Genomic DNA, 12,693 nt, shown 5'->3' on the forward strand with positions numbered 1-12,693 from the left:
TGCATTCTGGATTCATTACAAATCAACTGAAATATTGCAAGCCTTTTATTCTTTTATTATTGCTGATTATGGCTTACAGCTTAAGAAAACTCAAATATCCTATTTATAAATATTAGAATATCATGAAAAAGTATACTAGTAGGGTATTAAACAAATCACTTGAATTGTCTAATTAACTCGAAACACCTGCAAGGGTTTCCTGAGCCTTGACAAACACTCAGCTGTTATAAATCTTTTTTTTTACTTGGTCTGAGGAAATATTAAAATTTTATGAGATAGGATTTTAGAGTTTTCTTAAGCTGTAAGCCATAATCAGCAATATTAAAAGAATAAAAGGCTTGCAATATTTCAGTTGATTTGTAATGAATCCAGAATGCATGACATTTTTGTTTTTTTAATTGCATTACAGAAAATAAAGAACTTTATCACAATATTCTAATTTTCTGAGACAGTCCTGTATAAGCGTGACTAATACCAAGTGTTTATTAAATAACACAGTAACAGAAATGTTTTGATGAGAACAGCATTACGGCATGACGTCAAAATGTTCAACGTACATGAGTTCTCACACTCTTGCCTAATACAATCTAAATGCTAACATCAGCATGCTAACCTTCTCACAATGACAAAGCTAACATGCTGTTGCTCGGCATTATAATGTTCACCATGTTCTCTTAGTTTAGCATGCTAACATTAGCCAATCAGCCCTAAAGAAAGTATCAATTTCTGTATATATCTCTTCTTTTTCACTGATTTTTGTCATACATTATAAATGATGCATGCTCAATTTAACATGTTCTAAGTTTGACTCCATCATGCATAAGCCATTCGGTCCCCCTCCCATCACCTCATGCTGAAAATGAGGCAGCGTTCTCCATGGAAACTGCAGCCCTCTGAGGCAGTCGCAGCTAATCCTCAGGAGATTACTCAACTCTTACTTCTCATAAGAGGGTTTTATTTGCAGCACCAATGCCCAATAATTCTGCCCAAACAAGCTCTGGGTCTTCTGTTCATCCCGTCGGAGGAGGAAAGCAAAGCTAGTTACGGCAGCAGAGAGCAGAGGAGGGGAGAACGGTTCATCTGGTAAGCGTTTTCATCTCTCCTACCTCGGGTAGAGTTGTAGCTTGAATCCTCTTATTGCTCGGTCGGTGTGACCTGCAGCGTGGGAGGATGTTGGAAGGTGTTTCGTGAGAAAGCGCTGCATTTTTTGCTTTGCATTTTTTGCTCTGCATTTTTAAAATCCTAGATGACTCAGAGATCATAGAAAGAAAGAAAAACAACGTTCAGTTAAATGTTCATATTACTGTGATGTGTACTATTCAAATAGTTGGATGAATTGTATTTTGATGTATTTTATTTTAAAACAGATGGGGGGGGGGGGGGGGGGTTGCCCACTCACAGGAGTTCCTGTTATCTTCTCCAACTATTAATGCTGCTAAAACTGGTTCAATATTTTACAGATTTTACTGAACATTTCCAGTGATCTCAGTGAATAACTTTGTTCTCAGATGTGGATCTCCACGTCATTACTTTGTGGTAATAATAGCTTTCCACTGCTTCCTAATTTTCCTCGATATTAATTTTGTTCTCCCCCGTCTCCCTCTCCACGCCCCCTTACTCCCTGCCCATGAGCTCTCCCACTTGCCTGCACTAATCCTTTTGTTGTGGACTGAGGGGCCCAGGCTTTGGCTGACCGATCAGAACTGCAAGGACCTGGTTCGGCTGAAGTGAGCCCATCGAACCCTTCTGTCCTCCACCAGAGCAAGCGGGCCAATTGTTACTGCCCCCTAACAGCTCTTCTTTCAGCTCTCTCCTCTTGTTCGCCTTAATACTACGTTCTCTCTCAAGCCACTTGTTTGTGTCCATCATCTCCTTTTTTTTCCTCCAGCTCTGAGCCAGTCCTGGGAGCTTGAGGGAATCGGACATCCCAGGGTAGAAACATGGAGTTCAGCGGCAGTGGTCCCACTTTGCTTCTCCTGCTGCTTCTTGGCCAACTGGAGGTGAGGGGGCAGGAGCGGGGGTCCCTGCAGGAGGCTCTCGGGGCCTTAAATCTGCCCCTCGCTACCGACGAAAAGCCACAGCTCCAAAAGAACCACACCGGTGTCCTGATCGCCGAGCTCCTCCGGGAGGTGCACTGTGCAGAGCGGACTGGCACCTCTCAGGATGTCTGTGACAAGGTACGTCTTATTGTTACCATATGCGACAACTTTTACAGCCGTGTGCTGAGCGCTTATTACCTGTACATCCCTCTCCTGCCTGCTGGTTCCAAGAAACATGCTTGTTATGGCTGGAATGTGAGTGAATGTGGAGGCTTAAGTCCTTGACCTCTATGGGGCATTCATGCTGAGTGGCTTTAGACATGTTTGACATCATGAACTGGAGTTAGAGGCACTTCTCATGTTTGTGCAGGCGGGCTGACGATAGGATTATGTGCGTGTTCAGACTTGAAAGTAAGTTTTGAAAAAAAAGAGAGAAACGCTCTACTTTTTGTAATTTCCTGCTGAATAGTCTGCTCTCTCTGACAGATAATAGTGCTTTGCCCACTCTCTTAGCCTTCTGTATTTTTGTGTGTGGGTCTAATTGGGCACAAACAACAGAACAAAGCTACCATTTATCTGGGAAGCAGAAAAAGAAGAAAATAGGCCGTTTATCAAGCAAAGCTCTTCTTCTCAATTAACACTCACATGACCTTTCTCCAACTTTCCATCCTTAAAAGTAGTCCTTCTTATGTGTTCTACCTGTTCTTGTTACAGTGCCTGTCATCAGAGGTAGCTCTCTCTGTGCTAGAGGACGATGGGAAGGCTTACCTCACCGAGGAGGACTACCAGCAGATCTCCACTGTTCTGCTCTACTACATCATTAACCTTCAGGACCTGTGTGTATCAAATGCCGCCTCCCTTTCCTCGTCCTCCTCCTCCTCATTTGGGAACATGGAGTTCTACCTTTTGGCCCTCACCAATCTGCACCCGGCTGAGGACGACCTCTTCCTCTCATTAAGAGAAACAGAAAGTATTCTGCAGCTTATCAACCAGCACTATGACCCCCCCATTCGAGATGCCTTATCCGATTTGCAAGTGAGGCACTTTTATCTGAGTCTATGGCATCTCAAAAATATGATCCGGATTTGATCCTTTCACCTTTGATTCCACAGTGTGTTGATGCCGCTCACCTCCTTGAGGAGGTGAACGTACAAGAACATCCAGGCGCTGGTGTTTCCTGTGCCCAAACTGGCTGCTGCCATCATCAGCCATATCCTGCAGGGCCACTGTTTCAGACGGAGGAGCAGCCCGTCTCCCGCTTTCTTTACCGACTACATCTTTCAATCCCTAAATTGCACGAGTGACCTACAGATAATAGGCAAGTTCAAGAGCAGTTGGCTTGGTATGTTTGCACATTTAAACTGACATTTGCTTCTTTTTTTTAATCTAAGGTATGTAGGTCATGTCCTCCGCTGGTATGAGATTCCTCCTTAATTAATAACATCTACAGAGAAAAACACTGCAATTAGATCTTATTCTCATTCTATGTGTTAAATAAACTTACAAGAACTGAATGTTGTGCCACTTGGGGCAGCTGGAACAAGCTCTAACCACAACAGGGACGAACAGTGAGCCAGCAATTGAAAAACAAACAGGTACAGAGCATCACTGTCCTTCATGTGGAGCCAAGTAAAAGTCTGGCCACCTGACAATATTCTTTTAGCTTGTTTTTGGTCTCTAACTAAGTCTTTAGCTGCTTTAGCTGAACTTACAATTATAGTTCCCCGTTTGTTTGAAAGTTTTTCTTTAGCTCTATTATTCAACCTTTATTCTGCCCATAAAGGCACTGAATAATGAGCTGAATCTCGCCCGGTGCTCATGATGCAGTGATGTCTTTGCTCAGATTTCGAGGAGTTGCTCCATCAGCTGGGAGTAGGACGAGAAGCAGCGCCACACTCTCATAACAGGAAGAGGCGGAGTTCACAGAAAGGCACCAGCCATTCGCCGGATGGTTGCAACCATGTAGCTGGTGGAATAAGCACGGACTGGGCTCAGGTGAGGATGAGACCAAATGTTTGATTTCCTGCTCAGAGAATCCCAAGAAGCATGATAGCGTTGCTGTAACCTGCATGCAGTAACTGTGAGGCTTGATTCAATGAGCCTCCTACTCATCCACACATGTGTCTCTTCCTTTGAATCTAATCAGGTCTGTTATTCAGCCAATCAGCTGTTGGATATTTTCACTCTGAATCCTCATCTGCCAATTTCCAAGGAGCACTTCAAGCAAATGTGCCCTGCCATCATTCAGCAGTTGCTAGGCAATGCCTGCAAGTCTGCAGAGCAGAACAGAAGAGGATCTCTGCCCACTGCTCTTGAGAGTAAGACATCTGACCTCATCAGTCACTAATAAAAGGGGGGTGTCGGCGATGCACTCGGCTGTTATCACTAGCTGCCCCTACAGGGCCTACGAGTACTGAGCGAGGAGTCGGCCGGTGGCAGCAAAACACCGGCATCAAAATGGATTTTGAGAAAGTGGGAGTTACCGCAACTACGAGAGGTCCTTGACCACACAGTCAGAACTGGACATATTATGCCATTTGATGCAGCAGAATGCAATATTATCCGACAGACACAGATGCACACATGCGACTGATCACATGGTTTTAGTATTAGTGTTGTGTATTGTGTATGCATATATGTTGTATATATACATATATATTTTATTTTATATTTTACTTGGTATACTTCTTGTATTTATCAATATCTTTCATCCCTGTTTTTTATCTTTTGTTTTATATTTTATTTTATATTCTTGTGTGTTTAGTTTATTGGTGCTGCTACTGTTACGACAAATTTCCCCTTGGGGATGAATAAAGTATACATCTATATCTATCATTGTCTAATTAACTCAAAACACTGCAAGGGTTTTGAGCCCTGACAAACAAACACTCATGTTATAAAATTTTTTTTTTTGATCTGAGAAATATTAAAATTTTATGATGTATATATGGTTCTCCTGGGGGAAATAATAATGTGTCTTTTGTGACTTAATTAGACCTTCTTTTGTATATTAACAAATACATGCAACAATGGAAATATTGTCCTTGTAATTTCCTTTAGATAGACAGACAGATATACCTTGATCATCCCCAGGGGGAAATTAGTTTTATTTCAGGTTGCGATATGATCAGCCATCATTTTTTAAATGCTCCCTGCAGAGTACGGCTACAGCACGGCGGCCGTCCTGCTCGTCACGGTGGGCTCCATGCTCGGTATCTGCCTGATCTTCTTCAAGTCCTGCCAGGAAACCTACACCCTCATCCTGCAGCTGTTTGTGGGCTTGGCCGTGGGAACCCTCTCAGGAGATGCCCTCATGCACCTCATACCACAGGTAGAGAACGCAGAGCCTCTGCATCTGCATCAAGCGCCATAGAAACTCTGTGTTGACTGTGGAGTAAATGTCTAATTGTTTTCCTCCCCGTCTCCTTTGGAGATCCTTGGCCTCCACGATGACACTCTCAGTCATGACGCTGAACACTTAACGGAAGACAAAGTGTATCTGTGGAGGATTCTGGGGATGATCGCTGGGATCTACGTCTTTTTCCTCATTGAAAGACTTGTTTCCATTTTCGCTCCTCATGGCCTCGTAAGCGTTTTGTTTTTGCAGCCCTCATCAATTTAATGACTTTCTCAAACTCACCCTGTAGTGTGTCAATAGGGTAGGGTGTTCATTTTCTTTATCTCACCAGAGGTAGAACTTTTAGTTTTCCATGAACAAGCAGGTACTGTATGTGCAGAGCTGATTGTGGAGCAACATGGTCTCATGACTTTCTTTTGTCTGCAGGGTCATAGTGACCTTCACTTAGAGCTCCAGTGCAACGGCCAGTCACAGAGGGAGAAGTCCATCTCCACCATACAGCTGGTGAGTCTCATCAGCAGAAACATTGTTCTTGGCAGGAAAACCTGATTCCCATCATCAGCCCTGTTATGTACTAGTTAGAGGAGATGCACGGAACACGACAAGGCAGTTACTGGAAGTTGAACAGCAAGATATAAAAATTGTTCCTCATACCAAGTGCCTAGAAGGGAGAAGAAAAACATATTAGTTTTTATCGTGACAGTTATTTCCTCATAAAAGTCATCCCGCCATTGTAGATGATTAAGCCTGTGCTGTTCCACAAGTTTAGCCCAAGCAGTTTTCTTTCTTTTGTTTAGTAGGTTTGGTCAAGTTTGCTGTCACACTCCACCACTTCAATTCAATTCAGTTTATTTTGTATATTGCCCATTATCACAAATTTTCCTCAGAGGGCTTTACAATCTGTACACATACGACATCCCTGTCCCAGGACCAGGAAGAACTCCCCAAAAACCCTTTTCACAGGGAAAAAAAAGGAAGAAACCTTCAGGAGAGCAACAGAGGAGGATCCCTCTCCCTGGATGGACAGAAGCAAAAGATGTCATGTGTACAGAAGGAAGGAATCATTACAGGGTTACAACACATTCATTGAGTATGACAGAGTGTATGAATAGTTGGTACCACGACTACATGGAATGGGAGGATCAGGAAGATTCACTCATTTATCTGTTGCAATTAGCCGTCTTTTCCAGATTCTCTGCTGGCTTTCAAACTTGTTTTTATGAAATGTCAAACATTTTGAGCAGCTGTTGAACATGGTGGAATATTGTAACCACTGTGGAGTTATTGAAGTCAATGTATTTTCATTCAAGATTCAAGATGTTTTATTTGTCACATACACACACAGGGTGTGCAGTGAAATGAAAGTGGCAATGCTCAGCAGGAATGTGCAAGGGCAACAAGTACACACTATTTACAATAAAAACCAACACAATATTTACAGTAAGTGTGTGTGTGTGTGTGTGTGTGTGTGTGCCTAAGAGGGGCAGTTGTGTGGGTCTATGTGGGGGTCCTGGTGAGGTCGGAGTTCACAGTCCTGATGGCCTGAGGAAAGAAACTCCGTCTCAGTCTCTCTGTTCTTGCAGCGTGACTACGGAGGCGCCTGCCTGACCGCAGCAGCTGAAACAGTCTGTTGTTGGGGTGGTGAGGATCCTTCATGATCCTGCCGGCTCTGGTTCTGCACCTCCTGGTGTACAAGTCCTGCAGGGTGGGGAGTGTAGTTCCAATAGTGCGTTCAGCCGAACGCACTACTCTCTGCAGAGCCTTCCTGTCCTGAGCGGAGCAGTTGCCAAACCAGGCTGTGATGCTTCCTGTCAGGACGCCTCTACAGCTCCAGAGTAGAAGGACTGAAGGATCCTCTGGGAAACTTTAAATTTCCTCAGCTGCCTGAGGTGGTAGAGGCGCTGCCTTGCCTTTCTCACCAGAGTGTCTGTGTTTGTTGACCATGTCAGATCCTCGGTGATGTGGACTCCCAGGTATTTATACCGCTCACCCTCTCCACAGTAGTCCGTTAATCCCCAGTGGTGAGTACGTCCTCTGTTGTTGTACCCTCCTAAAGTCCACAATCAGCTCCTTAGTTTTGGTGACATTCATGATGAGGCTGTTGTCCTGGCACCAGAGTGACAGATCAGCAACTTCCTCCAGGTAGGCCTTCTCGTCGTTGTCGGAGATCAGGCCCACCACCACTGTGTCATCCGCAAACTTGATGATGGTGTTGAGCTGAACCTGGCCACACAGTCATGTGTGTACAGGGAGTACAGTAGGGGCTGAGGACGCAACCCTGGGGGATCCTGTGTTCAGGGTGAGGGATTTGAGGTGTGTCTGCCCACCCTGACCACCTGTGGCCTGGCGGTCAGGAAGTCCATGTTCAGTCCCAGCTCAATCAGCTTGCCGGCCAGTCTGGAGGGGACTATGGTGTTGAAAGCTGAACTATAATCAATGAACAGCAGTCTCACATAGCCCCCCTTCTGGCTGTCCAGATGAGAGAGTGTGGTGTGCAGTACCTGGGAGACAGCATCATCTGTGGATCTGTTTGGGCGATAAGCAAACTGCAGCGGGTCCATGGAGGAAGGGAGGAAGGCGCAGATGTAGTCCTTTATCAGCCTCTCAAAGCATTTCATGACCACCGAGGTGAGGGCCACCGGTCGGTAGTCATTCATACATGCTGGAGAAGCATTCTTGGGCACAGGGACAATAGTGGATCTCTTGAAGCAGGCGGGGACCACGGACTCAGCCAGGGAGAGGTTGAATATTGTGGTGAACACTGGAGCTAGCTGGTTAGCACAGGTCTTCAGTACTCGCCCAGATATGCCATCTGGACCTGCAGCTTTCCTGGTGTTCACCCTCAACAGAGCCCTCCTCACACTGTGCTCGGTTCACTCCCACGCTACTCCTCCAGCCAAGCTTAAAGGAAGCACTAATGCACTTGTTATAAACAGTGGAGATTAGCGAGAGAACGCTGTCAATAGGAGAGCAACCTTTCAGTTATAGCACTATTTTTGGTCTTCACACATAAACGGCATAAAACAATTGCACATACTAAATCCCACATGTAGGATCAAACAAATCCGTTTGAATCCATGTTCAAATTTAAAAACCCTGACTGAGAATTCACTGAAATCAATTGTCCTGCGCTGCTTTTATATAACAGGCAATGAAGAGTGGTGTGGGAGGGAGTGAAGGAACAGGGCATGTAGGATGTAGGAGAATCAGAAGTATTGAATCATTCAGAAAGCTCTTCATGGCAATGCGTTGAATACACACATGAAAACTGGACCGTTTCGGACACAAAGTCGGGTCACTAACGTGGAAATAGACTTATTTTCCCACCATCTCTGTTGCATACAAATATCCTGTATGGGTGAATGTGTCTCATCCAGTTCCCTCCATGTAACTTTGCGAACCAGTCTTGATTTCTCGGAGTCAAAGGTAAAATGCTGTGACTAATTCTCTGTCTCCTGCAGGGAGCAGTGGACGACTCGGAGTGCACCGAAGCATCTCCTGAACACGTCGACACTCGGAGGCCTTCACCTCAGAGTAAGGTCCTCAAACAGGAGCTGCACAACACGGATGAATGTGACGCGCTTTTTAATTACTCGCCTGGCGTGACGCAGCATTCCTCGCGGTCGGAGGGCGAGCTTTGGTCCACACAGACTCCCTTTTGTGTTCCCAGGACAAGGGGTTCCTCTGCTGGCTGTGATGATAATCGTGGGAGACAGCCTTCATAACTTTGCCGATGGCCTGGTTATCGGAGCGGCCTTCTCTTCTTCGACCGAGACCGGCATGGCGACCACCGTGGCCATCCTGTGCCACGAGATCCCGCACGAGATGGGTGAGAGGCCGCGGTTACTCACTTTGGGAGCACTTCTGTGTTTCTTTGGCCGAGGACAGGAAACACTGTGCTTGACTTCTTGTTCTTCTTGTTCTGCTTTCCGTCTCAAAAGGGGACTTTGCAGTGTTGTTGAGCTCCGGACTCTCAGTGAAGACGGCCGTGCTGATGAACTTTCTCAGCGCTCTGACGGCCTTCATGGGACTCTACATCGGACTGTTCGTGTCCTCAGAGATGGAAGTGCAGCGGTGGATCTTTTCCGTTACTGCCGGGATTTTCCTCTATTTGTCACTGGTCGAAATGGTAAAGGAGCCTTAACCCTCCTGTTACCTTTAGGGTCAATTTGACCCCATTCAATGTTTAATGTCGATTATGTCGGTGTTCTTTAGGGTCAATTTGACCCCAGGCTGTTTTTCACTGTGTCAAACAGATAAGAAATATCAACTTTTTTATATATTTAAAGGGCTATTTAGGTAGTCAACAAACGAACATAAAGTACCTCACACTTAAACTTGGGAAACAATATTAATTCTAATAATTTTCTGGAGGTTTTAATTGCTGGGGTCAAATTGACCCCGAGGGTAAAATATGTTAGTAAATGTAAAGGTAACAGGAGGGTTAATAAAGAGCAAGGCTGTCGATACTCCACATCGCATTAAAAAAAAGACCAAAAGAAACAATTAATTTATCCCGATATAGTTACTACTTCTGATGCCAGCAAACCAAAACGTGGGACAAAGAGTGTGTTTATGTGGGGCACGTTACCAATGCTGAATATAGTCTATCATTTTACTACGGTTGTAATATCTCGCTTCACCCAGTTATAAGTACTTTCCCTCAGTCTTTGTTTAAGCCCTATTTCCTGTTCTTTGTAGTTTCCATCATATCGAAGATACTGATACTTTAACTTGCACTTGACCCTCATGTGTGCAGTTTGACTGACGGCCTTCACTGCATTCTTCACAGCTATTGGATAAAAGACTGGAAAAGTGTCTGTCCTGCAGTGGTTTGACTTTTGATAACTAGAGCCAATCAAAATGCAGGATCTCGTCTGAATATGTGCAGCACTGGACGAGGGGTGAACTGCTGTTCAGTCCCACATAAAGCGGGACCCATTAGCCTATAAAAACACGACAGTAAATCACTGCAGACTTCCATGCTCCTTCGTCATAAACGTGAGCGCTGTAGTTTATTTTGAGTATTTCTGCAGGGGGCACATGCAAAGAATGTACAGTAGCTCAGCCAATCTGAGAGAATAGAAAGTATAATCCGAGAACAAAGACATGCTAAATTAATAAATAAATATAATATATAATCATAACCCTCTTCGACAAATTCCAGTACCCCACCATGTCAAGTGATGCAAATGAGAGTTCCTGAAAAACTCGTGAGAAGAAAAACCTTAAAGTTTAATATAATTGGCGGAAAGAACAAGTTACTGCCAAGTGTTCAAATGTTAGTATGAATACGAACTTGACTGACTCCTGCAAAAAAAATAACAAAAAGAGGAACTATGCTTCCTCTGCACTTGAGCCTTAAATGTGTCCTCAAACACACACGTTTTACTCCTATTTCAGAGTTTCTTTATTCTGAAGAGATGAACTACCATATCATTAGTGTTGGTCTTTGCATAGGATTTCTTGATGCTAACCACAGATATACAACACCAGCCTTTTGTTGAATTAATTGATTATTCAACCCGAGATTTTTATCAAAACTGTTATCATTTTAGTTTGACTCTTCATTTCTGTCTTTCTTTCAGCTTCCACAGATGAATCGAGTGAAGAGCGACAGACCGTGCCTCATGTTTTTCCTGCAGAACGTCGGCCTGTTGATGGGTTGGGCCTGTCTTCTGCTCCTCGCACTCTTTGAACACAAACTCAAATTCTAAATGTCGTTTACGTGATTCGTGAAGTCGACCTCTTCACAAAGAGTTGAATCAAAACAAATGTGGACTTGTGTGTGCAACCAAGATGATATAACACGTCCTTATTGGTCACCGAGTGAGTATTTCATGATGTTGTAGTCTCCGCACTGGATGGTAAATGTACGATAGCCGTATGAATCCTCTTTTTTTTTACACTTGATGATTTATTTTTGTATGTTAGGTATCCAACACTAAACTGTTTAAACTCTTATAATGAGCTTATTTTGATGATTCATGTACAATTGTTCACTTTTATCATTTCTGTCAAATATGTACATTGCCTCGGACAATCAAATCAAAGTAATTCCTCACAAGCAAACTATAAAATATTGTACATCTTTATTTGGTTTGGTCTGCATGCATTTGACGTCAGTGTCTTTACACTAATTGGGAAAAGTGTTGTTAGAAAGTCGAGTCCATGCTGTGTGTCAGGTTGTATTTTGCATTTTTTTAGACAGGCCAACAAGAGGTTTCTAAAAATAACTGTGAAACTTTGACTTATAAGAGAAATTGAGGCACATTTGTATTTAGTACATTTCCAATCAATAAATTCTGATTAAATTGACATGATGCTGTGGGGATTTATTAATGCCCTTCCATCAATTAGAGACTCACAGAAGACAGATGTTCCCTCTTTGCTCTCTTTCATTGGACCCTCCGTTACTAGTATTTACATGTTCCTTAACATATGTACCGATTTATAATAGCGCAGGAAACTTCCCAAGACATTGCAAGAGAAATTATTAGAAAATTACGCAATTGCTGTAATTATTTTAAACCTGATTAACTTGAAGAAAAACTCGGTGCAAAGAATCGACTAACCCCTCTTTATTCGGCATAAGCTGCCCGAAAATACATTTATTTCTGAATTCCTGTTGAGAGAAACGCTGCTCTCTTTGAGCTTCTCATCTCAGAGGCATTGTTCTTTGTTTTTGAGGCCTCTCTGTGATCCAATATGAGGGCACTTCCACCCACCTGAGCTCCTTGTTCTCTCCATCCACCAACCTGGATGACTAATGCTCGCTGTTCAAGACAGAAACTCTTGAGCCATCCGGCCCACACAGCGCACACGCTCTTTAGCGGCCGCAGTGGGCCTGCAGAAGGAGGTGGACGAAGAAGAGAATATGACGAATACAATCGGATAAATTAAATGCAGTAAATCAACTTATTTGTTGAGAAAATTGGATTTGTGATATTGAAAGAATGAGTGGGTTTCAGAGAAGATGTCGTTGTTTTTAATCAGCTTGCTGCGATTAAATTCTGGTTCTCTCAGCATCAACACATTTCTGTCAAATTTAAACAAACAGCTGTCTAGCCATTTCCTTATAATTGGTGTTGGGGATTAGTTTCATTGCACAATTTGCACGGAGATTATGTTAATGTGTCATTCCAAGCTTACTATCAAAGTGCAAAGTCAGTTGGACTATCGCATCAGAAAAAGCTGACACCTTTAAATGTGGCTTCCCGAGTAATGTTTAAACAATAGCAGGAAGTCTGTCGCAATTTCTCTTACTCTCGCAAATTTGGTGTTATTTTGGAAATA

At 43.6% G+C, this 12,693-nt stretch overlaps 1 protein-coding gene across 1 annotated transcript; it reads left to right on the forward strand.

The window, feature by feature from the left end:
• Positions 1-417: 417 nt before the first annotated feature.
• LOC130206394 (zinc transporter ZIP12-like) lies at positions 418-11,715 on the forward strand. Its single transcript, XM_056434341.1, is given in 14 exon segments — positions 418-1,083; positions 1,889-2,177; positions 2,754-3,074; positions 3,152-3,216; positions 3,218-3,357; positions 3,883-4,034; positions 4,186-4,357; positions 5,198-5,370; positions 5,473-5,625; positions 5,824-5,901; positions 8,859-8,931; positions 9,068-9,226; positions 9,339-9,526; positions 10,986-11,715. Coding segments are annotated over 13 exon segments (2,040 nt in total). The 5' UTR covers positions 418-1,083; positions 1,889-1,940; the 3' UTR covers positions 11,115-11,715.
• The last annotated feature ends 978 nt before the right edge of the window (positions 11,716-12,693 follow it).

The sequence above is a fragment of the Pseudoliparis swirei genome, chromosome 16 (assembly GCF_029220125.1).
Source record: "Pseudoliparis swirei isolate HS2019 ecotype Mariana Trench chromosome 16, NWPU_hadal_v1, whole genome shotgun sequence".
Lineage (NCBI taxonomy): Eukaryota > Metazoa > Chordata > Actinopteri > Perciformes > Liparidae > Pseudoliparis > Pseudoliparis swirei.